Source organism: Perognathus longimembris, chromosome 27 (assembly GCF_023159225.1).
Source record: "Perognathus longimembris pacificus isolate PPM17 chromosome 27, ASM2315922v1, whole genome shotgun sequence".
NCBI classification, from domain to species: Eukaryota; Metazoa; Chordata; class Mammalia; order Rodentia; family Heteromyidae; genus Perognathus; species Perognathus longimembris.
The window spans coordinates 7,108,531-7,135,372 of record NC_063187.1 but is presented as its reverse complement, the minus strand read 5'-3'; the positions used below and the strand labels follow the sequence as shown (position 1 = coordinate 7,135,372).

Sequence of the window (26,842 nt, the reverse complement as noted above, 5' to 3'; positions counted from 1 at the left end):
GCTTGAACTCAGGGCCTGGGTGCTGTCCCTGAGCTCTTTCATTCAAGGTTACTGCTCTACCACTTTGAGCCACAGCTCCACTTCTGGTTTTCTTGGTGGTTCATTGGAGCTAAGAGTCTCACGGACTTTCCTGACTCAGGCTGGCTTTGAACCACGCTCCTCAGATCTCAGACTCTTTTTTTTTGGCCAGTCCTGGGCCTTGGACTCAGGGCCTGAGCACTGTCCCTGGCTTCTTCCCGCTCAAGGCTAGCACTCTGCCACTTGAGCCACAGCGCCGCTTCTGGCCGTTTTCTGTATATGTGGTGCTGGGGAATCGAACCAAGGGCCTCGTGTATCCGAGGCAGGCACTCTTGCCACTAGGCTATATCCCCAGCCCAGATCTCAGACTCTTGAGTAGCCAAGGTTACAGGTGTGAGCCATTGGTGACTGGTCAAAAATGTTGGGGCTTCTGGTTATGATAAAAAATAGATTTTTTGCCCTTGATCATTGCAGCTATTGTTCCTGATATTGATGAAATTGCAGCCCAGGCTGAAACGATGTTTGCCGGCAGGTATAGTACTGCTCATGCTTCTCTGTCTCACTGGTGAATAAGATTCTCCCTAGAATTTTCCAGATAACTAACTACACTCACCTTTCCGCATATATTGATTTTTAGTCTCCATGTCATGGCTAATACAGTTGCTGCTGGAGGGAAGCTTTTAATTTATTTGAGAGAAGAAAACACTGGTTTTTTTCTTTAGGCCAGGTTACAAAGGGGCAAAGTGGCCCCCGCCTGTCATCCCAGCTACTCAGGAGGCTGTGATCTGAGGATCAAGGTTCAAATCCAGCCCAGGCAAATGACATGAGAAGCTAAAACAGCAACAACAACACCCAAGTCTATGCGAAGGGTTTTGTTTTGTTCTTCTATTTTTGGTTGTATTTGTTGTTAGAAGGACAACCAGGAGTTGAGAATTCAGAGAACGGGGCTAATACTGGTAAGCTCATGAGATCTGAGGCTCCAAGTTTGAAATCAGTCACAGCAGAAAAGTCTCTGAGATTACATTTCCAAGAACAATCAGCAAAAACTTGGGCTGGGTGCATGGTTCAGGTGGTAGAGCGCCCACTAAAGAAACAAGACGATCGAATGTGAGGTGTGAGGTTCAAACTCTGGTATCAGGAAATAAAAAAAAAAGAAGAAGACAAAGGGGAAAATGAAGGAAAGAAAGAGAAAGAAAGGAAAAAAGAGACATTATTAAGAGACCTGGGCTGGGCCTTGTGGTACATGCCTGTCATCCCAGAATTTAGGAAGCGGAGGCATGAGGATTTAGAGTTCAAAGCTTGTATTGCATAGATAAGATCCTGTTTCAGATAGACGGAGAAAGGAGTTAAAGGGACAACAGCAACAAAGAGGTTTTCGTCTCTGGGGATATTTAGTTTTGTTTCTAATTGTGCATATGGTTGGCGTGTGTGTGTGTGTGTGCGCACGCGTGCCAGTCCTGGGACTTGAACTCAGGGCCTGGGCGATATCCCTGAGTTCTTTTTTCACGAGGCTAGTGCTCTACCATCTTGAGCCACAGCTCTACTTCTGGCGTTTTCTCTGGCCTACTGGAGATCAGAGTCTCACAGACTTTCCTGCCCTGGCTGGCTTTGAACTGTGATCCTCAGATCTCAGCCTCCTGAGTCACTGGGGATGGTGAGTTACGAGCACCCCAACTTGGGGTTGTTTCTTTATCAGTTATAGGCTAGGAAAAAAAAATACATATCTATACCGGAAGATTCTTCTCTTTTGACTTCCTAATTGGGGGGAGACCTAAAGCTAGAACTGCGCGATGTCATCCTTTTGGCTTTCTAGGAAGGAGAAGAATCCGGTCCAGCTTGACGACGAAGGAGGGAGGACGTTTCTGCGGGTTCTCATTCACCTCGTTATGCACGATTACCCCCCGCTGCTCTCCGGGGCTCTGCAGCTCCTCTTCAAGCATTTCAGTCAGAGAGCGGAGGTTTTACAGGCGTTTAAGCAGGTATGCTTGGGGCGGGAGAGGTAGAAAGCTCGCCTCGCAGCGGCAGGGCCTTGGGTTCGCCCCGCCCCCCGGCACTGCAAAAATGAAATTAAAAGGGAAAACAAGGGGCTGGGGATATGGCCTAGTGGCAAGAGTGCTCGCCTCGACTACATGAGGCCCTGGGTTCGATTCCCCGGCACCACATAGACAGAAGACGGCCAGAAGTGGCGCTGTGGCTCAAGTGGTAGAGTGCTAGCCTTGAGCAAAAAGAAGCCAGGGACAGTGCTCCCGGCTACTCGGGAGGCTGAGATCTGAGGGTCGTGGTTCAAAGTTGGCCCCAACGCAGGCCAATCCGGGGACGCTCGACTGCGGACGCTCCGTGAGCACGCGTGGTCCTGGGTTCGAGCCCCCTCTCCGCGCGCACCTCAGAGGCGACTCTCCCGCGTCTGCAGGTGCAGCTTCTGGTGTCCAATCAGGACGTGGATAACTACAAGCAGATCAAGGCGGACCTGGACCAGCTGCGGCTGACGGTGGAGAAGTCGGAGCTGTGGGTGGAGAAGTGCGGCGGTTACGAGAACGGCGAAGGCAACGAAGCCCCGGGCAAGGGGGGTGAGGAGCTGAGCGAGGTGGGTTCCCTCCCCCCCCCCCCCACGGCCGTTCTCGGAAACACGCGGTTCCACGCGCACGTCTCGCCCTGGGGGGGGGGGGGGATTCGGACGCAACATGTCATGCGAGCCACCAAAGGAAGAACTTCTGGTTTAGTCTTTGGTCGATCGTGGGGCTTGAACTCAGGGCCTGGGCGCCGTCCCTGGCTTCTTTTTTTTTTTGCTCAAGGCTAGCGCTCTGCCACTTGAGCCACGGCGCCACTTCCTGTTTCCTGGTGGCTAAGTGGAGATAAGAGTCATATAAATGTTCCTGCCCAGGCTGGCTTTGAACTGCCATCCTCAGATCTCTACCTCCTGAGTAGCTGGGATGACAGGCGGGAACCACCAGCGCCCGGCTAATAAATACTATTTTGTGTGATCTGATGCACCGTAGGCCTTGCTATTTTCTGTTCCTCTCCTAAGAGACTAGAACTATTGATCAGTTGGGAATTCTTCTTATCTCTGAGGACAGGATCGTCGTGGAAGAGATTGCTTGGTGTTACTTTTAGTTTGAAACCCCTACTAAGTATATTAAACCTCACTAGTATGATTATTAGTAGTGGGTCTCTATACGGTGATAGTTTCTCTATCATCATTTGCACCCCTGTGGAATATGGGATTTATTTAGACTTCATCTACATCTCTGTTCAGGCCTATCTTATTTGTGATTTACTTCACCCATTGAATGTGTGTGTGTGTGTGTGTGCGTGTGTGCGTGCGTGTGCCAATTCTGGGGGTTCATTTCAGGGTTTCACACTCTCGCTTAGCTTTTTCTCAAGGCTGGCGCTCTACCCCTTGAGCCACGGCTCCACTTCTGGCTTTTTGCTGTTTGTTGGAGATAAGAGTCGCAAGGACTTACCTTCCCGGGCTGGCTTTGAACCTCGGTCCCCCTGGGTAGCTTGGATGGCAGGCGTGAGCCAGAATGATCTGGGCACTGTGCATCTGGACCTCAGTCGTGGGATTGGCATAGAATGCGTGCGATACCCACAGCCCATCACCAGGGGGCGCCGCTAGCCTGGGCCAACATGGCTCCCTTCCCTGCCATTGGTGCATTTGCGGGCATCTGAGCTTGCCTTCCCCAAACCTGACACCTACCATGACTGAATTCTGGGTTGTACAACCAGGACAGGCGTTTGCTTTCAGAGCTGCTCTGCCCTGCTTTCTCGTAGGGAGCAGCTGGTTCAGTTCTGGTTCCTGATGAGGAGTTCAGAAGACATGGCGTACTCTGTGAGCCCAGAAACATACTTAAAAGAAGTTTCCCCCTTGTCATTTTGTGGTAGAGTAGTAGTGTTAGTTATTCTTGCAGAATTTCTTGGGAAGTCTTTCTTGGGACTTTTTTTTTTTTTAGGGGGGGTTTACTATGTTATTTTTTATGATTTTACATTTATTTATTTTGCCAGTCCTGGGGCTTGAACTCAGGGCCTGAGCACTGTCCCTAAGCTTCTTTTGCTCAAGGCTAGCACTCTACCACTTGAGCCACGGTCCCAGTGTGTGCGCGTGTGTACACGCATATACACACACACACACACACAATTGAGAGGCAAATCTACATTATGCAATGGAGCTATGCACTGTGACCAGGAAATACTGTCTCCCAGGATCAATGCAAACGAGCCAGTAGCAGACACCCCGGCAGAACCCCATGGAGAATGAGCTTTTGTTCCTTGTCTCACAAAGGCGCTAAACACAGGGCAGTGGGCCTTGTTCTCCACCACCCCATCACCATCTGCCTTGGTGATTGCTTCCTTGTCGCGGGAGCAGATAGCATGAATGGGCTACTTCATCTCGCTAGGAAAAACAGTCTCTCATTCACATAAAATGTTCCTGCCGCCCGGTTTAATTTCTATACACAGTGAAGAATGAAAATGAGTTAGAAATCTACGCACCAACACAAGCAAGCTACCAAAACTGTCCTGCACGAGCCTATTTTACTCTGATGATCCTGTCTTATCCTAAATCACCCCAGGTTGCCCTGTTATTAGAGCTGGTCTCTTAGGAAAAGGAGGAGAGAGTAGATTTAGTCACATGGTGAGTCCCTTGTGGGTCCCTCCTGCCTGTGTCCTTCCTAAGCGTGTCCCTCTCTTTTTTTGTGCCATTCCTGGGGCTTGAACTCAGGGCCTGGGCGCTGTCCCTGAGCCTTTCTATGCTCAAGACTAGCGCTCTACCACTTGATCCACAGCTCCGCTACCAGCTTTGGAGATAAGGCTCTCGTTGGCTTTCCTGCCTGGGCTATGAACCGTGATCCTCAGATCTCAGCCTCCTGGGTAGCTGGGCTGACAGGCCGGAGCCATCAGCCTCTGGCTTGAGTTTTCTTTGGATGTTTCAAGAAAGATGGTCATAATGGAGTCTTTGGGCCTTTCTGGCATAGAGAATACGCTTTATGGATGTAGTCATTTGAAATGCAGTTGCTGATTGAGGTTTTGATTTTCCTCCCCTCGTTTCCATGGCTCTGGGCATGCTTGCTTGACCTCGAGCTGTGACTCTTAGCGAATGTCATGGTAACCTGGCAGAGACTCTTGGAGTTAAGTCGCTTTCTCTCCTCTCTCTGTGCTCAGCTGTTATATTAGGGTTTTCTTTTTCTTTCTTTCCTGACAGCTTATTCCCGAAAGTGAAATTCTATCTTTCAGTTCTCTGGATTTCTTCCTTTCCTACACCACACAGAATCACAGTATTTTTTTTTTTCTGAAAGTTACAGATATTTATACACTAGCCCTGTGTATAACTTTTGGCTTTAACTTATCAGTGATTAGTAAGGTCACGAATCTCGCAGTTTAGCTTTTATTAGGGCACAGTGATTAATAAGGATCACTCGAGTCAAGGAACTGGCAAGACAAGCACAAATTGAAGCTGGGCACTGGTGGTTCATGTCTGTCTGTCATCTCAGCCACTGAGGAGGCTGAGATCTGAGGATCACAGTTCAAAGCCAGCCCGGGCAGGAGAGTCCGTGAGACTCTTAATCACCAATGAACCACTCAAAAACCAGAAGTGGCGCTGTGGCTCACATGGTAGAGCATCAGCCTTGAGCAAAAGAAGCTCAGGGACAGCGCCCAGGCCCTGAGTTCAAATCCCACAACTGACAAAAAAAAAGAAAAAGAAATTGGAAAAAAAATTCGGCTGAGAAATAATTTATGGCCAAATGGCTGCAGACTGCACGTATGGTTTGGTATAAAATGAATTTGTTATGAAGGTACAAATGGGTTCATCTTGGCTGTTGGTGTTTGTTTTAGGAATCCAACATTCTTAGTCCTGTGCAAGATGGATTGAAGGTGCCACAGATCGACAGCAACAAAAGCAATAACTACCGGATTGTCAAAGAGGTCAGGGGATATCAATTTTTTTAAAATACAGTTCCTATTAACATGGGAAATAATTTGTATACTGGGAGCTGGTGGCTCGTGCCTATAATCCTAGCTGCTACTTGGGAGAATGAGCTATGAGGATTGCAGTTCAAAAACAGCCCGGGTAGGAAATCTGCATGGTTCTTACCTCCAGTGAGCCAGCAAAAAGCCACAAGCGGAGATGCGGTTGAAGTGGTAGAGCCCCACCCTGGATAAAAAGCCAAGCCAAAGAGCGAATCTGGGGCTGGGGAGGTGGCTTAGTGGTAGAGTGCTTGCCTAGCACGTGTCAAGCCCTGGGTTCGATTCCTCAGCACCACATAAACAGCTGGAAGCGGCGCTGTGGCTGGAGTGGTAGAGCGCTAGCCTTGAGCAAAAAGAAGCTCAAGGACAGCGTCCAAGCCGTGAGTTCAAGCCCCAGGAATGGCAAGAAAAAAGAAAAAAAAAGAAAAGTGAATCTCTGAGTTCAAGCCTCATTATTGGCACCAAAACCAAAACCAAACCAAAACAACAACAATACTTATCATTTCTATGTTGTACGGCTGTTGATGATATGTAACGCTTTCCTCCTTTGTTGAAGATTTTGATCAGGCTGAGCAAACTCTGTGTACAGAATAAAAAATGTCGCAATCAGCACCAACGGCTCCTGAAGAACATGGGCGCCCATTCGGTGGTGTTGGATCTTCTGCAGATCCCTTATGAAAAGGTTTGTCCTTGTTCCTCCTGACTTTACCACTGGAGGGGCTTTACGTGTAAAACAAGGCCGTAAAGACGTTTTCCTGCTGGGCACCGATGGCTTGTGCCTGCGCTCCTACTTGCTTGGGAGGCTGAGATCTGAGGCTCACAGCTTCAAGCCAGCCTTGGGCAGCAACGTCTGTGCGACTCTTATGTCCAAGGAACCAGCAAAGAGCCGGAAGTGGAGCTGTGGCTCAAGTGGTAGAGCGCCAGCCTTGAGAGGAATCAGCCCAGCAAGACGATGAGGCCCCAAGTTCAAGCCCTAGGACCAGCACAAAACAGTTAAAAAAATAGGGGATTTCTGTTTGGGACCCCTCCCCAGAAGCTAAATTTGTTTTGTTGGCTTTGAGAAATAGAAAGGAAGTATGGAAGGAAGGGAAGGAGGGAGGGAGAGAGGATGGAAGGAAAGGGAGCGAGGGAGGGATGGAGGGTGTAAGGGAGAAAAGGAGGGAGGAGAACAAATAATGACCATCTGAGAAGGATCTAGAACACGGAGAGGAGCGACACAGATGAATCGGGAGATGTGTAGAAATGAAGAGTAGGGGCAGAGAGAAACAGCATGCATTTGGGGCAGGGACCCATTTTTATTTATGATATTTGGACTCAGGCTTGTGACTGTACCACACCCTACGTTCTCATTTCCAGAACGATGAGAAAATGACGGAAGTGATGAATCTGGCCCACACGTTCCTGCAGAATTTCTGCCGGGGAAACCCGCAGAATCAAGCTCTTCTTCACAAACATCTGAATTTGTTTTTAACTCCGGGCGTAAGTGCAGTACTGACTTCTCGTTGTTCTAATACGTGTGTGCATTGGTTTTTATTTCACTAGGATTAAATCACTTTTCAAATCTCATTTTCTTCTTTTTTAAAAAAAAATCATGCCAGTAGTGGGTACTGAACTCAGGGTTTTGCTTTTTTTTTTGGCTAGTCCTGGGATTTGAACTCAGGGCCTGAGCACTGTCCGCGAGCTTCTTTTCGCTCAAGGCTAGCAGCACTCTACCACTTGAGCCACAGCGCCACTTCTGGCTTTTTCTGTGTCGGTGGGGCTGAGGAATTGAACCCGGGGCTTCATGCATGCTAGGCGAGCGCCGTACCACTGAGCCACATTCCCAGCCAGGGTTTTGCACTCTCGTGTGACCATTTTGCTCAAGGATTGGACTCACAGCTCCTCTTCTGGCTTTTGGCTGATTAATTGGAGATTAAGAGTCTCACAGATTTTTGTGCCCAGGCTGGCTTTGAACTGCGGTCCTCAGATGTTAGCCTCTTGAGTGGCTAGGAGAACTTATGACACCATGTGGCTTTATTTGGATTATTTACATTCACTTTACAGAGATTATCTCCCTGAAATAGATGATCTTTTTATTTCCTTTAAGGAAGCGTCTCACAGTAACTTGAAAAACTATGTAAATAAAAGTCATATTTAGCCAGGCACCGGTGACTCACGCCTGTCATCCTAGCTATTAAGGAGGCTGAGACCTGAGGATCACAATTTGAAGCCCACCGGGGCAGGAAAGTCCATAAGACTCTTATCTCCAATAAACTCCTCAGAAGAAGCTGGAAATGGTGCCGTGGCTTTAGTGGTAGAGTACTAGCTGTGAGCAAGCAAAAGAGGCTCAGAGACAGCAACCAGGTCCTGAGTTCAAGCTTCAGGACTGGCAAAAAACAAACAAAAACTAAGCAAAAAGGAGAAAAGGTTTCATTTTTGCCTAGTTAGCATTAGGGAAAAGTTTTGGTAGGACCAAGAAGTTAATTGGAAATACCAAGGATTAATAAATAGGAGAAAGCCGAGCTGGGATTAAGTCTGCTGTATTTAAAGTGTGTTTAAACAGGTCTTCAGGAAAAGCTAACTTGGTGTAACAGAGGCTTAATCTGAAGGACCCTGTTCTGAACATGACAAGACAATGATTTGATGGAATTGCCTTGTGAGTTAAACGTCATTGGAAGGTCCACGATCTTTGCATTTGATAGACCTGTAGAGAAAAATTCACTGTTGCTTCACAGACAAAAACACAGCTGATCCTAAACGAGGGTGTGAAGTGGACAGACGCTCTGTAGGCTAGAAAGCTGGTCTGGCCGCACTTAACGGAGGCCCCTTTCTCCTCTGCGAAGCTTCTGGAAGCGGAGACCATGCGGCACATCTTCATGAACAATTACCACCTGTGCAACGACATCAGCGAGAGGGTGGTGCAGCACTTCGTGCGCTCCATCGAGACCCACGGCCGCCACGTGCAGTACCTGAGGTTCCTGCAGACCATCGTCAAAGCCGACGGGAAGTACGTGAAGAAGTGCCAGGACATGGTCATGACAGAGGTACGCCCTCACCGAGGAAAAGCCTGTCTCCGGCAGGCCGGCAGGGTGGCCTAGGGGTAGAGCGCTCGCCTAGCGTGCACCAAGCCCTGGGTTCCATTCCTCAGCACCACAGATGCAGAAAAAGCCGGAAGTGACGCTGTGGCTCAAGTGGTAGAGTGGCTAGCCTTGAGCAACAAGAAGCCAGGGACGGTGCTCAGGCCCTGAGTTCAAGCCCCAGGACTGGCAAAAAGAAAATGTGTCTCCATATGTAGTAGAAATGGTATACTCAGTTATGGATCTTTCTTCAGTTTAGAGATAAAAAGGGAAGGAAGGAAGGAAAGAGGGAAGCAGGGAAGGAAGGAGGGGGGGAAGGAAGGAGGGAGGGAGGGAAGGAAGGAGGGAAGGAAGGAAGGAGGGAGGGAGGGAAGGAAGGAAGGAAGGAGGGAGGGAGGGAAGGAAGGAGGGAAGGAAGGAAGGAAGGAGAGAAGGAGGGAGGGAGGGAAGGAAGGAAGGGAGGAAGGGGGGAGGGAGGGAAGGAAGAAAGGAAGGAGGGAGAGAAGGAAGGAAGGAGGGAAGGAAGGAAGATAGGTTTGGAAAAGATATTCCCAACCTGGTTTTGACCCCATGGCACTTGGGTCTAAGCTTCCCCCCCCATCCTGCTTTGGTAGTAGCCAGGTTCTTACAGAGAGGTCCTTGGAGAGAGGAAGGGCGGGTGAAAGTGTTCATCCTATTCCGTGTCTGAATGTCAGAATGGATGTGGCGGCCTGGACTTGGAGGGGTGGAGAGGAGAAGGGCCGACATGCGTGATAGTCACAGATGGACATGTTGAATGGAAGTCTTCAGACCCAGTTTACCCATAGTTAAAGCATAGCTAAGCATGGTGGAATGTTTGTACTTACCTAGAAAAACATGCAATAGCAGAAAGAACAAAAAGCAAAAGGCAGCAGTCATGCGCGCGCGCGCACACACACACACACACACACACACACACACAGACAGCAGATACCAAGCCCACAAACACCAAAAGGGCTCCTTGCCTTTCCAGGTAGGCTGGGCATGCGCACTGGATGCTGCACTGGGCATGGTGGAGCCTGGGAATCACATTGGGCATGCGCACTGGCACGAGGTGGCGGGGAACTCACAACGGACATGCGCAGCGGACATGCGCAGTGGGTCTAGAGGCCGATTCTCTTAAGAAAATCACAGCGGGCATGCGCACTGGGACGAGGTGGGCGGGACAGTCACAGCGGGCATGCGCACTGGGACCAAGTGAGCAGGAAAGTCACAGTGGGCATGCGCACTGGGACCAAGTGCGCAGGAAAGTCACAGCGAGCATGCGGACTGGGACGAAGTGGGCGGGGAAGTCGCAGTGGGCATGCGCACTGGGACGAAGTGGGGGAAGTCGCAGCGGGCATGCGCAGCGCGCATGCGCACTGACCTGGAGCTGGTCCGGGGTCCCCCCCACCTCCCCGTGTCGTTTCAGCTGATCAACGGCGGGGAGGACGTGCTGATATTCTACAACGACCGAGCGTCCTTCCCGATCCTCCTGCAGATGATGTGCTCGGAGCGGGCCCGCGGGGACGAGGGCGGGCCGCTGGCCTACCACGTCACGCTGGTGGAGCTGCTGGCCGCCTGCACCGAGGGCAAGAACGTCTACACGGAGATCAAGTGCAACTCGCTGCTGCCGCTGGACGACATCGTGCGGGTGGTCACGCACGACGACTGCATCCCGGAGGTGAGCGCCGAACCTTCCAGGAGGAGCGCGCGTGCGCGGCCGTGCGCGTGCGCGTGCCCGGACAGCATCATCATCATCATCGTCGTCATCATCATCATCATCATCATCATCATCCCCCCTCCCCCCCCCCCCACAGGTGTCAAAGCCAATGACACGGGTGACCCTTGCACATGGCACATGGACGGTACACGTGCGTGCTTACACACGTATGTGTAAACGTGTCAATACAGGCAACACAGGTGAAGATAGACAGACGGACAGGTAGATGGGGGATAGCCGGACAGGTAGACAGATGGGCTACGGATAGAGGGATGGATGTTAGATGGATGACAGACAGGCAGACGGACAGATGGACACGTGGATGGAGGATAGACCAGGGGGATGATAACAGGATGGATGGATGGATTGATGATCGGCAGATGGGCGGATGATAGATGGGTTGATCCACGGATGGAAGGTGGATGGATGGATGGTGGATGGACAGATAGATGGATGATGGACGGTCGGATGGATGGATGGGTGGGTGGGTGGTCCATAACGGTGGATGGGTAGATAGGAATGGAAATGCTTTCTGAGTAGAGAGCAAAAACGACTCAAAAGGGGCTGGAGACGTGGTTCAGGCGGTAGAGCACCCGCCCAGCAAGCAAGATGGAAACGAGCAGTGGATCTTAGGGACCCTTCTGTGATTGCCACTTGACCATGACCAGTAGAGAAAATGATGTTGGGCTGGGAATATGGCCTAGTGGCAAGAGTGCTTGTCTCGTCTACATGAAGCCCTGGGTTCGATTCCCCAGCACCACATAGACAGAAAACGGCCAGAAGTGGCGCTGTGGCTCAAGTGGCAGAGTGCTAGCCTTGAGCAAAAAGAAGCCAGGGACAGTGCTCAGGCCCTGAGTTCAAGCCCCAGGACTGGCAAAAAAAATAAAGAGAAGATGATGTTTCTCCTGCGTTCGGATTTGCATCTCAGCTTCCCCGAGTAGCTAGCATTACAGGCATGATCCACTGTTGCCTGGTGTGACCCCGTTCTCTTCCATCCCAGGTTAAGATCGCGTATGTGAATTTTGTGAATCACTGCTACGTCGACACAGAGGTGGAAATGAAGGAGATCTACACGAGTAACCACATCTGGAGACTCTTTGAGAACTTCCTGGTGGATATGGCCCGGGTAAGGTGCAGGCCAGCGGTGTTTAATCCCATCATCGAGAATGTGCTATTATCAAAAACATCGGGGTGAAAATTTTGCAAGGTTACCCCAGTACTTTTTGACGCAATCTGTTTCATTCAGCAAGGTGTTCATGAGGTTTGTAAGATTGTGAGATTTAATGAGTTCATGTAAGCCAAATACCTAATGCAGTAGATATCGCAGCAGATAGTAATAATGGTAAAAATAATGATAATAATAATTATTATTGTGTGCTGGTACTGGGTCTTGAGCTCAAGGCCTCAAGGTCTCTTTTTTGCTGAAGGCTGGTGCTCTACCACTCGAGCCACAGCTCCGCTTCCTGCTTTTTGGTGGTTCATTGGAGATAGAGTCTCATAGACTTTCCTGCCTGGGCTGGCTTTGAACTTTGATCCTCCCATCACGGCCTCCCGAGTAACTAGGATTGTGGCTAGGATTATATCTAAGCTTGTATTGGAAAGAAGACCAAGCTGGTACCAACTGGAGGCTAAGGAGCCAATGGCGTGGGGTAGTGGGCTGTATCCTAAGAAATGGCTTGACTTATTTCTCTTCAGTTCCAGTCTCCTGCCAGTGCCTCCTAATCACAGTCCCAAGCAAAGGGCTTGCTGCCGGTACTACAGGAGTACCCTGGGTTTCTGGTTCTTCAGGGGTCCCCTCTGTATCCACTGCAAGTTTATTGAGAATGTAAATTCCTCCTAGAGACTCAGCCCAGTGAGCAGTGTAAAACTACCTCTCCATGCTCCCGTCTTTCCAATGCTTTCTTTTAGTGAACTATACAAAAAGAAAAATCTGGAAGTATAATTGGTAATCCCGTACAATAGTCAAGAGAGAGAGATAAATAAACGAAGGAAGAAAGCAGTAAGCGGAAGACATACAAAACCTAAGTAGGAAGTTCCGAAGGAAATGATTTGTAATTTTGTGGATGTGTGTCATTCCCAAAATAGATGGACTCATGATGGCACATTCAAATGGTGGAATTAATGTGAAATATTGAGGCTACAGCGGTACACAGAAAAATTTTTTATAGGAAGGGATGTTCTGTCATTAATATGGGGAGCCAGATTGAAACTTAAAAAAATGCTCTACCCGTAAAAGGATCTTAAAATGTGATGGGATTTTATTTCAGCCATTTCTAATCTTTGTCATAAAAAGGCAATAAAATAAGCAAATGATTGGATGAAGAAATATTACACTGTAAATTAGGATCTTCCCCGCCACCCCCCATAAAATTTTAAAGGTTTTAATTAGAAAAGTGGCTTCCTATATTTCTTGGTTCTCTGTGATATGACAGTGTGGGTAATAAGATGAAAGCATCATCATTCATTTGGAGCAGAAAAAAATATATTGGAAAGATCAAGTTTCACATAGTTTTAGGAAGACAAATTTGTGTGTGTGTGTGTGTGTGTGTGTGTGTGTGTGTGTGTGTGGGCCAGTACTTGAACTCAGGGGGCTTGAACTCAGGGCCTGGGCCCTCAAGGCTGGTGCTCTACCACTTAAACCACAGCTCTGCTTCCAGCTTTTTGCTGGTTATTTGGAGATGAGAAATGTAAGAGAGGAAGGAAGAGAGCAAGACAATTAGAAGAAACAAAAGGAAGACAGAGAAGGAAGGAAGAAATGGGGAAGAGGGAGGAAGGAAGGAAAGGAAGGAAAGAGGAGGGAGGGAGGGATGGATGGAGAGAGGGAGGGAGGGTCTGGGATGAGAGCTGTCTGGACCGGTGTTGGGAGGCTGGCTCTTGAGTTACGATGGAGTCAGCAGACACGCCGTTCTTGTTCTTTTCCCACCAGGTTTGCAACACAACCACCGACAGGAAGCACGCGGACCTCTTCCTGGAGAAGTGCGTCACCGAGTCGGTCATGAACATCGTGAGCGGCTTCTTCAGCTCCCCCTTTTCCGACAACAGCACCAGCCTCCAGGTAGCTAGGCCCTGCACACGCAGCAAGCCCCCAGCCTTCTCTCGGCGGAGGAGAGATGCCAGGAAGCCATTGCTCGCATCGCTCCCATAGTATGGCCTCCCCTCCCCTCCTCGCGCCTGGCTGTATCCTGCTGTAGTGGATGATCCTTTCCGATCACGGGTGGGGGTGGAGAGTCACTCTCTGTCCGCTTCCCTCGTCCGTCTTCGCAGACACATCAGCCGGTGTTTATTCAGCTGCTCCAATCAGCCTTCAGAATTTACAACTGCACGTGGCCCAGCCCGGCGCAGAAGGCTTCAGTGGAGTCCTGCATCCGGACCCTGGCGGAAGTGGGTAAGTGGGTCACCCGGCATTGGGGGGGGGGGACGACACCGGGCTTCCCAGATAGACCCAGCACCGTGGCACCTAGGCCTAAAATCATGTCGATGATGATGGTGGTGGTGGTGTTGATGATGATGGGGGTGACGACTTGAGTGTTAACACCGGATGCGGGAGAGGAGGTTCAAGGGGGAGGGCAGAGGGCGAAAGGGGGGGATGGGGATTGGAGAGTGTGACCTAGGTGAATGGAGGCCACTCCCTGGTGGCTCCCGCCTGTCACCCCAGCTACTCAGGAGGCTCAGATCTGAGGACTGTGGCTCCAAGCCAGCCCGAGTCAGGAAAGTCTGTGACACCCTGATCTCCAGCGAACCAGGAAAAAGCTGGAAGTGGAGCTGTGGTGCAAGTAGTAGAGCAAACAAGCAAACAAGCTGAGTGTCTAAAGGCCCTGAGTTCAAGCCCCGGTATTGGCATATGTTTAAAAAAAAGATGTGTGCACGAAACCTACCAGACACAGAAAGTGGGGGCATGGAAAGGGCACACACACACACACAGACAAAGAGGCACTCAGGAATGCATGATAGAACATTCTGGAATATACTAGAGTGGGTGGACATTTTCAGAGCACCGGGTGTGCGTGGTATCATTCCAGCAAAACTTCTCATAATTAAGAATATATGCTCATTCAAAATAAAATAAAGAGCCAGGTGCCAGTGGCTCATTCCTGTCATCCTAGCAAAAAGCCAGAAGTGGAGCTGTGGCTCAAATGGTAGAGCACCAACCTTGGGCCAAATAAGCTAAGGGAACGGGAGGGAAAAACTGGAAGAGAGCGAGGGAAGGGGTGATGTCCAAACAGAATGCACTCTTGACTTGACTTATATAACTGTCACTCTTCTTTCTCTTTTTTTTCCTCCCTCCTTCCCTCCCTCCCTCCCTCCCTCCCTCCCTCCCTCCCTCCCTCCCTCCCTCCCTCCCTCCCTCCCTCCCTCCCTCCCTCCCTCTTTTTCTTTTATGCTGGTACTGGGGCTTGAACCCAGGGCCTCATGTTCTTGCTTGGCTTTTCTGCTTAAGACTGGCCCTCTACCACTTGAACCACACCTTCACTCTGGCTTTTTGTTTTTGTTTGGCCAGTCCTGGGGCTTGAACTCAGGGCCTGAGCACTGTCCCTGGCTTCTTTTTGCTCAAGGCTAGCACTCGGCCACTTGAGCCACAGCGCCCTTTCTGGCCATTTTCTGTATATGTGGTGCTGGGGAATCGAACCCAGGGCTTCATGTATACAAGGCAAGCACTCTTGCCACTAGGCCATATCCCCAGCCCCTTCGCTCTGGCTTTGTGCTAGTTAATGTGAGATGTGAGTCTCACAGACTTTTCTGCCTGGGGTAGCTTTGAGCCATGGTCCCTCCGATCTCAGCCTCCAGAGTAGCTGGGATGACAGGGGGGGAGCCCCCAGTCCCCAACATGGAAGGGGAATTCTCATAACTCCTGTCTGTTGGGTGAGTTTGTGGGTCAATTGATAGTTAGTTGGTTGCAGAAGGAGAAGAAATACAGGCTTGGTTATTCTAGTATATATATCTATATATAGTATATATATATCTCTATATATCTGTCACAGTCATCTGGTGGTTCTTTGGGTGTTGTTTAAAGTTGTTTATGGGGTGTAGCTGTGTTATAACATGGTTAATGTTATCGAGCATTTATCATGTTCAAAGCAAGCAATGACAGCATCGAATCTATGGATAAGCTCTTTATTTACATTTTACTGTTGAGAAAACAGAGCTTATCTGTCCGCCAGGGTTATAATATGTACTCAGCAAATATCTGATCAAGGAAAACATGGCTTAAGCAATTAATGACTGGTGTTAACATAGTTTGGTCTTTTCCCCACCCATCTACAATCTGACTTAAGAGATTTCGCACTAGCAATATTAAATAGCAGACTTGTTGCGTTGTACTTGGTGACCCAGCGTTTCACTTACTCCTGTGGCTGTGCCTTGTAAACATTTAGTACTCTATTTTGAAATACTAACCTGAATTAGTTTATAGCATAGGATAATATCTTCTAAGAATTTCACTTATTAATTCAGCTAACTGGTTGTGATGGCTCATTTTTGGAAACCATTTAGTTGAGAGAAAAGTACTGTTAAATCATATGTCTTTTTTTTTTTTTTTTGGCTAGTCCTGGGGCTTGGACTCAGGGCCTGAGCACTGTCCCTGGCTTCTTTCTTGCTCAAGGCTAGCACTCTGCCACTTGGAGCCACAGCGCCACTTCTAGCCATTTTCTGTATATGTGGTGCTGGGGAATCGAACCCAGGGCCTCATGTATATGAGGCAGGCACTCTTGCCACTAGGCCATATCCCCAGCCCCCATATGTCTTTTTTTAAAAATACATTTTTTATTTTTTGTTATTATAAAGGTGATATACACAGAGGTTAGTTACATAAGTCAGGTAATGAGTACATTTCTATTTGGACAATGTCACTTGTTTTTGTTTTTTTTTTTGGCCAGTCCTGGGGCTTGGACTCAGGGCCTGAGCACTGTCCCTGGCTTTTTGCTCAAGGCTAGCACTCTGCCACTTGAGCCACAGCGCCACTTCTGGCTTTTTTCTGTATATGTGGTGCTGGGGAATCGAACCCAGGGCTTCATGTATATGAGGCGAGCACTTTACCACTCGGCCATATTCCCAGCCCAAATCATATGTCTTATTTGACGAAAAGAATAGAAAACAAAAACAGCAACAAAGAGAAAAACCTGGGCTGGGAATGTGGCCGAGTGGTAAAGTGCTCGCGTCGTATACATGAAGCCCTGGGTTCGATTCCCCAGCACCACATATACAGAAAACGGCCAGAAGCGGCGCTGTGGCTCAAGTGGCAGAGTGCTAGCCTTGAGCGGGAAGAAGCCAGGGACAGTGCTCAGGCCCTGAGTCCAAGGCCCAGGACTGGCAAAAAAACCAAACCAACCAAACAAAAGAAATGTACTACCTTATGTATGTAACTGTAACTCCCCTGTACATGACCTGGATAATAAGAATAAATAAAAAAAAGAGAAAAACCTCACGTGTACATTTCCTGGAGTTCATTCTGATAAATAGATATTACTTTGTGTGATCAGAGGCGGGGAGGCCTTTTGCCTTTGTGTTCCTCTCCTAAGAGCGTCCGCCTTGGGTCTCACTGTGTGTGAATGCTAAGAGTCCTGTGTCATTTTCCACATCCTGTTGTAGCTTTCACGTATGAGAGAAAGCATTCACCATCGGTGTCTCTGAGCCTGGCTGACGTCACTTACCATGATTTGTTCTAGGTCCATCCATTTCCCTGCAAATGGCGTACCATTCTTCTCCCAATGGCAGTGTCAAATTGTGTAGAATTCAATCTATTTGCCATCTGAGAATGTCCTCTTAACAGGGTAGGATTTCTGTAAACTTAGAAGTGAAATAAAAATAATTCTAAACATCGTCAGCTTTAACACAATCCTCTTATATATTTTTTTTCCCATCAGTACTGAGACTTAAACTCAGGGCTGTTTTTTTTTTTTTTTTTTTTTTTGGCCAGTCCTGGGGCTTGGACTCAGGGCCTGAGCACTGTCCCTGGCTTCTTTTTGCTCAAGGCTAGCACTCTGCCACTTGAGCCACAGCGCCACTTCTGGCCATTTTCTGTCTATGTGGTGCTGGGGAATCGAACCTAGGGCCTCATGTATACGAGGCGAGCACTCTAGCCACTAGGCCATATCCCCAGCCCCTCAGGGCTGTTTTTGCTCAAGGCTGGCGCTCTACCACTCGAGCCACAGCGCCGCTCCTGGTTTCCTGATGGTTCACTGGAGATCAGAGTGCCAGGCACTTCAGTGCCCGGGCTCGGTGCTGAGCCCCATGTGGTTTGTGCGTGCTCCTCCGAACCAGAGCATTATGGGAAGCCGTGTGTGGGCAGGAAGCCAGGGCATTCTGGGAAAGAGAAGCATTTCAGTAGGAGTCCAACGCGTTATGGGAAGCAGCATAGTTTGGATAGGAAACAGGACATGATAAGAAGAGGTGTTGGAAGAGGAACCCAGGGCATTATGGGAAGAAGCGTGTGGGCAGGAAGCCAGGGCACTGTGGGAGAAAGGACCATTTGGCAGGAAACCAGGGCACTATGGGAAGCAGGAGCATTTGAGTAGGAATTGAGAGCACTGTGGGAACAACAGTTTGAATAGGAGTGCAGAGAATTATGGGAAGAAGTGTTTGAGCAGGGACCCAGGGCATTGTGGGAAGGAGAGGCATTTGAGCAGGGACCCAGAGCACTATGGGAAGAAGCTTTGGTCTGACCCATCTTTTACCATTGTGTTAAATGTCTGTTCTCTTAACTTTCTTTGACATTGAAATTTGCACGTTTGTGACCCAGTGCTTTTTGGTATTGCTGCTGTGTGACGTGTATTCCAAGCATTAATCATGGAGAAATCAAATAAGTTCTCGAACGTCTCATTAACCCCTCTTTATTAATTTATCTAAAGAGCGGGAAAGCTTTTAGGTTAAAAGATGTCGGAAGTCAAGCACCTGTGGCTTACCCCTGTCATCCCACAAACCAACCCAACAAAAAACTCCGTTGGGATAATATGAAACAATTGCATGGCACAGCTTCATGATTTGATTTTTTTTCCCCTTCCCCTATTTTGCTTATTCTGTGTTTCTCTGACTGTTTGGATGATATCTAAGAAGCTTTGTAGTAAAGTTGGAAGAGAAATAGGTTACGTCTTTTTTTTTCTTTGTTTCCCCCCAGCCAAGAACCGAGGAATTGCCATCCCTGTGGATCTAGACAGCCAAGTAAACACTCTGTTCATGAAGAGCCATTCCAACATGGTGCAGAGAGCTGCCATTGGCTGGCGTCTGTCCGCCCGCTCCGGACCCCGCTTCAAGGAGGCTCTCGGAGGGCCTGCGTGGGATTACAGAAATATTATTGAAAAGCTACAGGTACACTTCTATAGCTGTCCTCCCGTTACGAAGCTTCAAATACGTGCTACGCAAATGGAAGGTCCGGGCGTGGGCGCTGTAATCGCAGCTATTTCAGGAGGCTAAGATGTGAGGATCCAGAGTTGAAGGCCCCCTCAGGCAGGAAAACCTCCGAGACACTTAACTCTCCTTAACCGGCACAGAAACTGCAAATAGAAGTGTCTCTCAAGTGGTAGAGCGCCAGCCTTGAGTGAACAAAGAAACTCAGGGACAGACAGCCCAGGCCTTCAGTTCAAGCCCCAATCATGGCACAGAAATCAATTGACCACTGCAAAAATGAAGTTGAAGCATAAATGATGATTTCTGCCGAAAAGGAGAGACAGACATTAGCGGTGTAAGTTAGCTGGGGAAGTTGGATTCCCCGGGAGCTTCTGTATCTGACTTTGAAGAGATTCCCACTGAACAGAATATTCCATAGCTAGGAGTGGATAAATTGTTGCTTAATGTAGTAGACTGTCCCTCCTCCTGTAGTGTAAACGTGAAAAGAATGTTTGTGCCATTAAAAGAAATGCTCAGGAAAGTATCCTTGCTTATGAATCATTTTAGAAAGCCATGAATCTTGCTTATTACTACATTCCCCTCAAAGTGGATTAAATAATAAGGATAGGGGCTGGGGATATGGCCTAGTGGCAAGAGCGCTTGCCTCGTATACATGAGGCCCTGGGTTCGATTCCCCAGCACCACATATACAGAAAACGGCCAGAAGGGGCGCTGTGGCTCAGGTGGCAGAGTGCTAGCCTTGAGCACAGAGAAGCCAGGGACAGTGCTCAGGCCCTGAGTTCAAGGCCCAGGACTGGCCAAAAACAAAAAAACAAAACAACAAAAAAATAAGGATAATATCATTTTTCTACATGTATAAAACCTTCCCTGGCTTTAATGGCTCCCGCCTGTGATTCCAGCGACTCAGGGGGCTGAGATCGGAGGATCCGCGGTTCAAAGCCAGCCTGGGGCAGGAAAGTCCGTGAGACTCTGATCTCCAGTGAAACCACCAGAAAAGCAGAAGCGGCGCCGTGGCTCAAGTGGTAGAGCGCCCTCCTCGAGCACAAAGAGCTCGGGGACAGCGCCCAGGCCCCGAGTTCAGACCCCATAGCCAAACAAAACAAACTCAACAGTACTTTTACATGAAATAGACATACACACGCAGTCAGGTCATGGGACGGCCCCGTGACCTTTCTGGCACTCAGCCTGGGACTCGTTTGGTGCGCAGGACGTGGTGGGCTCGCTGGAGCAGCAGCTGGCCCCCATGATGCAGGCCGAGTTCTCCGTGCTGGTGGACGTGCTGTACAGCCCCGAGCGGCTCTTCCCGGAGGGGAGCGACGCCCGGATTCGCTGCGGGGCCTTCATGTCCAAGTAAGTGCGTGCCGGCCCGCCCCCCCACCCCCACCCCCCTCCCAGCAATCCCAGAGGCCGAGGGTAATAAAGCTGGAAGTGAGGGTTGTGGTTCAAGTGGTAGAGCATCCTCCTCCCCCCAGTGGAAAAGCCAAGCTAGAACGGGGGGAGGCCCCGAGTTCAAGTCCCAGCTCCGGCGCCTACGTTGGACTCGGCAGGATGGAGCCAGTGGCTCACGCTTCCAGTCCTAGAGCTACCCAGGAGGCTGAGATCTGAGGATCAGGGTTCAAAGCCAGCCTCAGGCAGTAAAGCTTGTGAGACTTTTATCTCCATTTCCCCATCACAAAAGCCAGATGTGGAGCTGTAGCTCAAATAGTAGAGGGCTAGCCTTGAGCACAAAAGCTCAGGCCCAGAGTTCAAGCCCCAGGACCAGCGTACCACACACACACACACACACACACACACACACACACACACACACAATTCCCCTTGCCCTTGATCCTTGATAAACTCTCACTATTAACAAATCAAAACTACTTTTTCCTATAGCTTGAGTTTCACAGATACTCAGGATTTTTTTTTTTTTTTTTTGCCAGTCCTGGGGCTTGAACTCGCAACCTGGGCTCTGTCCCTGAGCTTCTTTTGCTCAAGGCTAGCCCTATGTATATGGTGCTGAGGAATGGAACCCAGGGCTTTATGTATGCAAGGCAAGCGCTCTACCACTAGGCCACATTCCCAGCCCCTACTTCCTGCTTTTTTTGCTGGTTAACTGGAGAGAGTCCTGTGGATTTTCCTGCCTGGGCTGGCTCTGAACTGTGATCTTCAGATCTCAGTTTCCTTAGTAGCCGGGATTACAGGTGTGAATCACCAGGGCCCGGGTAGATCAGTCATTTTTCAACTAACAAAATAAGTGCTATTGAGAATACTAGTCTCTTTATTTCTTAAAGAATATGTCTTTGGGGGCTGGGGATATGGCCTAGTGGCAAGAGTGCCTGCCTCGGATACACGAGGCCCTGGGTTCGATTCCCCAGCACCACATATACAGAAAACCGCCAGAAGCGGCGCTGTGGCTCAAGTGGCAGAGTGCTAGCCTTGAGCGAGAAGAAGCCAGGGACAGTGCTCAGGCCCTGAGTCCATGGCCCAGGACTGGCCAAAAAAAAACCAAAACCAAAACAAACAAACAAAAAAAGAATATGTCTTTGAAAATAATGAGCTCGGTATTTTAAGAAACAGTCAGACACATTACCTTTAAAACACCAAGGATATTTGATCATAAACATTCTGTAACCCTAAAGTATAACTTGGAAACTTCTTAAAACATGTTATCTGGTTAATTTCTACTTCAATATTGTCTGTTTTTTTCCCCCCTATAGCATATATTTGTATATAGCTCGAAGAGAAATCAAAGTCTTTTTTTAAGATTTACTGTTTTGCCTTCCTAAGGTTGATCAATCATACAAAGAAACTAATGGAGAAAGAAGAGAAACTGTGTATTAAAATTCTTCAGACCTTACGAGAAATGCTGGAGAAGAAAGACAGCTTTATGGAGGAGGTATCTTGTGATTTTAATTTATTTTTAGTATTTGAAAGCCACAGTTATTGTTTGAAAATGAAATCATATTTCACAATGCTATAAATAGACACTGAAGCAGGCTACTCAGCAATAGCTTACGTAGCATATTAAAGGTGTATATACCATTAGATGAATTTGAGTGTCTGTGTGTGTGTGTGTGTTCTGGATTTGACTGTGTGTGTGTGTGTACTGGGTTTGAACTCAGAACCTGGGTTCTATTCTTGGTGCTCTACCATTTGAACTATAACTCACACATGTCTTTTTGGTGGTTAATTAGAATTAGCAGACTTACTGATCTGTCTGTCCCGGCTGTCGTTGAACTTTGATCCTCAGAGCTCAGGCTCCCGAGTAGCTAGGATCACAGCTGTGAGCCATGACACCTGGCTAATTTTGGTTTTTATAGTATTGGTCTCTTGTGTCTGGTTTTGGAACTGAGAAATAATGACGAGAGGATGAAGTGTTTGGCTTCCTTCCTTTATTATATTCTGTGCAGCTGCTTATAGAGAATGAATTTTGGCATCTGCTAATTTTTTTCTTTCTTTGTTAGTTTGTTTTCTTTTGTGCCAGTGCTGGGAATTGAACTCAGGGCCTGGGGCGCTGTCCCTTTGAGCTTTTGTGTTCAAGGCTGGCGCTCTACCACTTGAGCCACAGCGCCACTTCTGGCTTTTTGCTGGTTCATTGGAGATCACAGTCTCACAGACTTTGCTGCCCAGGCTGGCTTCAAACTGCGATCCTCCGATCTCAGCCTCCCGAGTAACTCAGATTGTTTTCGATTACATTGCCTGGCTACTTCTTTTTTTATTCGTGTTCCATGTAAAATGTCTCCTTGCCTCCTCTTTCCAAACAGATGGCTCAAAGTTGCCTGACGGAAAAACCCAAGCTACCCTTCTACTTTAGTGTATGCGCGGGGCTCTGTGTTCTCCAAAATTAAAACGAACAGATTTTCTTCCTTAAGAGCCGAGAAAGCATATGGAGGACATACGTTCCTCCTCCTCTCCCGGAGCCTGCGGGCGAGGTGTCTACTTCACCAGGTTTTTGGTTCCCAGATCGTAAGCTGCTGTTTGCCAATTGTTTTCCTAAACACTCATCTCAGATCTTGACTGGCAAACAAGTTGTTCTTTTTGGACTCTTCGGATTCACATGCGTTATCTTTGAATGCTCGTACACGGCACAACTCAAGAGGGATTTTCTTAGGAAAACCTCTACTTTTTTTTTTTGCCAGTCCTGGGCCTTGGACTCAGGGCCTGAGCACTGTCCCTGGCTTCTTCCCGCTCAAGGCTAGCACTCTGCCACTTGAGCCACAGCGCCGCTTCTGGCCGTTTTCTGTATATGTGGTGCTGGGGAATCGAACCTAGGGCCTCGTGTATCCGAGGCAGGCACTCTTGCCACTAGGCTATATCCCCAGCCCCAGGAAAACCTCTACTTTTTAAAAATCAGGGCTCAGGCTGAGGATATGGCCTAGTGGAAAAGTGCTCGCCTCGTATACATGAAGCCCTGGGTTCGATTCCTCAGCACCACATATATAGAAAATGGCCAGAAGTGGCGCTGTGGCTGTGGCTCAAGTGGTAGAATGCTGGCCTTGAGCAAAAAGAAGCCAGGGACAGTGCTCAGGCCCTGAGTCCATGCCCCAGCACTGGCAACAAAAACAGAACAAATTAAAAAATCAGGGCTCTAGGGCTGGGGATATGGCCTAGTGGCAAGAGTGCTCGCCTCGTATACATGAAGCCCTGGGTTTGATTCCCCAGCACCATGTATACAGAAAATGGCCAGAAGCGGCGCTGTGACTCAAGTGGCAGAGTGCTAGCCTTGAGCAAAAAGAAGCCAGGGACAGTGCTCAGGCCCTGAGTCCAAGGCCCAGGACTGGCAAAAAAAAAAAAAAAAATCAGGGCTCTAGAATGGTAAATTAAAAAAAAAACTTGGAACCTCCCTGCCCTCCCTCCCTCCCTCCCTTCCTCCCTTCCCCCTCCCCTCTCTCTCTGTATCTCTCTTTCTTTCTTTCTTTTTTTTTCTAAATCAGTGTTGTGTAAAGGGGGTACAGTTACATAATAAGGCAGTGAATATGTTTCTTGTGCTATCTTACACCCTCATTTTTCTTTCCCTTCCCTAGATCAGGTAGGCATATATACAATATCTAGTACACTAAAGTCATATACAGTAACCACGTAGGGTACCCCACAGTTCTTTCTTTTTTTTTTTTTTTAAACTTTGTGCTGGTACTGTGCTAGGGCTTGAACTCAAGGCCTTGTATTCCCTTGCTTAGCTTTTGTGCTCAAGGCTGGAGTTCTACCTCTTGAACCACGTCTCCACTTACAGCTTTTTTCCTGGCTAATTGCATATAAGCTATCTCTTGGACTGTCCTGCCTGGGCAGGCTTTGAACCAGGATCCTTAGATCTTAGCCCCCTGAGTTGCTGGGATTACAGGCATGAGCCACCAGTGCCCAGCTTTTTTTTTTTTCTTTGTTTGTTTCTACTGGAATTTTCCCTGTACTTGACTCAACCTATTGCTGGTGGTGAAAATGCTTTGGTATTCATTTTGAGAAAGGAAGCCTGAATCAGCCCTTTCAGCTCTTGGAAGTACCTCATGATGACATACAAGTCCAACTAGGTACCTCTTGGATTTCTGCCCCGGGACGATAAGGATGCCATCTTTCTATCAGCTGGATTGTAATTCTGAACTGAACTCTGACTAGCTACAATATATTGGCATGCTGGACACTGGCTCCCGCCTGTCATCCCAGCGACGCAGGAAACTGAGATCTGAGGGTCACCGTTCAAAGCCAACCCAGGCAGGAAAGTCCGTGAGACTCTCATCTCCAATGAACCACCAGAAAACCGGAAGTGGCGCCGTGGCTCAAGGGGTAGAGAGCCAGCCTAGAGCATGAAGAGGCTCAGGGACAGCGCCCAGGTCCTGAGTTCAAGCCCCGGGACCAGCCAAAAATAAGATCAAATAAAATTCTGCCAATAGTGTGTGGAAGCATATGAATCTTACTCATACCTTTGCCCGAGAAGATACTGGAACAGTCTGGGGTGGAAGGGACGTCTAGTGCCTCCTTACCCAAATGGTTTGAATAGCACCTGCCACCCTCTTCGGCCTACTTGTGCTGGCTTTTTGGTTCCCTTTTATTATGAGGAGTCAGTCGTGGGGAAGGCAGTAACGGAAATGGCTCCTTTGAAATACTTGAGCCGGTGTCTCGAGTCCTGTGTTCGAGAAGCACGGAAGGTGCCAATTGTGGCTCGGGTAGCATTCAGGAAAGGGCGCCCCTAGGCCAGAGAGGTGAGCCACCAGCCCCGGCACCTAGGACTTCTGCAGGGCGTGGAAAGGACTTTCGTGTTTTTTCCCAATCTAGATCCCAGCTATCAGAAAGCTTTTATTTATTTCGTCTGTCACGGGGCTCGAACTCAGGGCCTGGGCACCGTCCCTGAGCTCTTTCACTCAAGGCCGGCGCTCTACCACTTGAGCCGCAGCGCCACTTCCGGTTTCCTGGCGGTTCCTTGGAGATAGGAGTCTGACAGACTTTGCTGCCCAGGCTGGCTTTGAACCGGGATCCTCAGATCTCAGCCTCCCCCGGAGTCGCTGGGATGACAGGCGGGGGCCTCCAGCGCCGTGCTCACTACAGCCTTGCTTGTATTTATTATTAGTGTGGAATCATGAGTTTCACCTCCCCATTCCTTCCTCGCGACCCCCTTACTTTGGAATCTTGTGGAATTACGGTTTCCTTCCTGCTTCCCTCCCAATGTGGTCATGAATCGGCCTACCCGGCTGGACTGCAATACCATAGCTCACCACTAGGTGTCAGTGTCTCACAATTTTCTTCTCCCAAGAGTCTCTCGAGTTCTAATCTTTAAATTGGGCAAAACCAGCGTTTACTTCTTCTCTTTTTACAATCGCAATTCTCACGCTAACCATGCAAGCCAGATGAAATCAAAGCAAAAAAAAATTCCCCCATATCTAACTTACATGGTTGCAGTGTTTCTGGTCATAATTAATAACCTGCTGAAAGACTGAATTAAGCAGAATTGTGAATTTGTTCAGAGTTTGGTTGAGAATTTGATTCAGAATGTTCTTCATGTCTCTTAATGCTACGCTTAATAACCTCCTTAATTTCGGCTGCTATATTATTGAATTATGCACTGACGTTTTTAGGATGGGAATACAAACACATCCTAGAACTGTAAGAAACGTGGCTTATGTATAATGTTTTCAATGTTTCATTTCCTTTACTTTCATTTTTTTTTCTCTCCAGGTAACATTGCTATATCATGGAACATTCTAGAAGGCATTCCTAGGGTAGATGATAAAGGGACCTCTCTTGGTTTTGAAAAATGTGCAGATTCTGTCATACGCCTGAGTTCAGGATCCTGTACATGGTAGATTTTTATTTTTTAGATTTTTTTTAAAGGCAAGAGATAGGTAATAGATGTGTTGGCATGCACTGTGTCTCGTTATCAGTTCTGTTTTTCTTTCTTTCTTTTTCTAAAATTTGTTTCTCATTGGTACTGGGGCTTGAACTCACAGCCTGAGTGTTACCCCTTAGCTTTTCTGCTCAAGGCTGGCACTCTACCACTTGAGCCACAGCTCCACTAATGTCTTTTTGGTGGTTCATTGGAGATAAGAGTCTCGCAGACTTTCCTGCCTGGGCTGGCTTTGAACGGCAGTCCTCAGATCTCAGTCTCAAAGCAGCTAGGGTGACAGGCGCCCAGCTTATGACCAGTTTTAAGAGACGCTCCGGGCTGGGAATGTGGCCTAGTAGCAAGAGTGCTTGCCTCATATACATGAAGCCCTGGGTTCGATTCCTCAGCACCACATACATAGAAAACGGCCAGAAGTGGCACTGTGGCTTGAGT

The 26,842-nt window shown here is 48.5% G+C and overlaps 1 protein-coding gene across 1 annotated transcript in view; it reads left to right on the top strand.

Annotated features, from left to right (window-relative positions):
- The window catches only part of Itpr2 (inositol 1,4,5-trisphosphate receptor type 2), a 128,707-nt gene that overhangs the window by 55,297 nt on the left and 46,568 nt on the right, over positions 1 to 26,842 (top strand). The window contains 14 exon segments of the mRNA XM_048335153.1: positions 493 to 550; positions 1,832 to 1,997; positions 2,429 to 2,602; positions 5,848 to 5,937; positions 6,536 to 6,661; positions 7,336 to 7,458; positions 8,802 to 9,002; positions 10,465 to 10,716; positions 11,756 to 11,881; positions 13,682 to 13,810; positions 14,020 to 14,140; positions 18,866 to 19,056; positions 20,303 to 20,445; positions 21,868 to 21,976. Coding sequence (XP_048191110.1) covers positions 493 to 550; positions 1,832 to 1,997; positions 2,429 to 2,602; positions 5,848 to 5,937; positions 6,536 to 6,661; positions 7,336 to 7,458; positions 8,802 to 9,002; positions 10,465 to 10,716; positions 11,756 to 11,881; positions 13,682 to 13,810; positions 14,020 to 14,140; positions 18,866 to 19,056; positions 20,303 to 20,445; positions 21,868 to 21,976 — 2,009 coding nt within the window.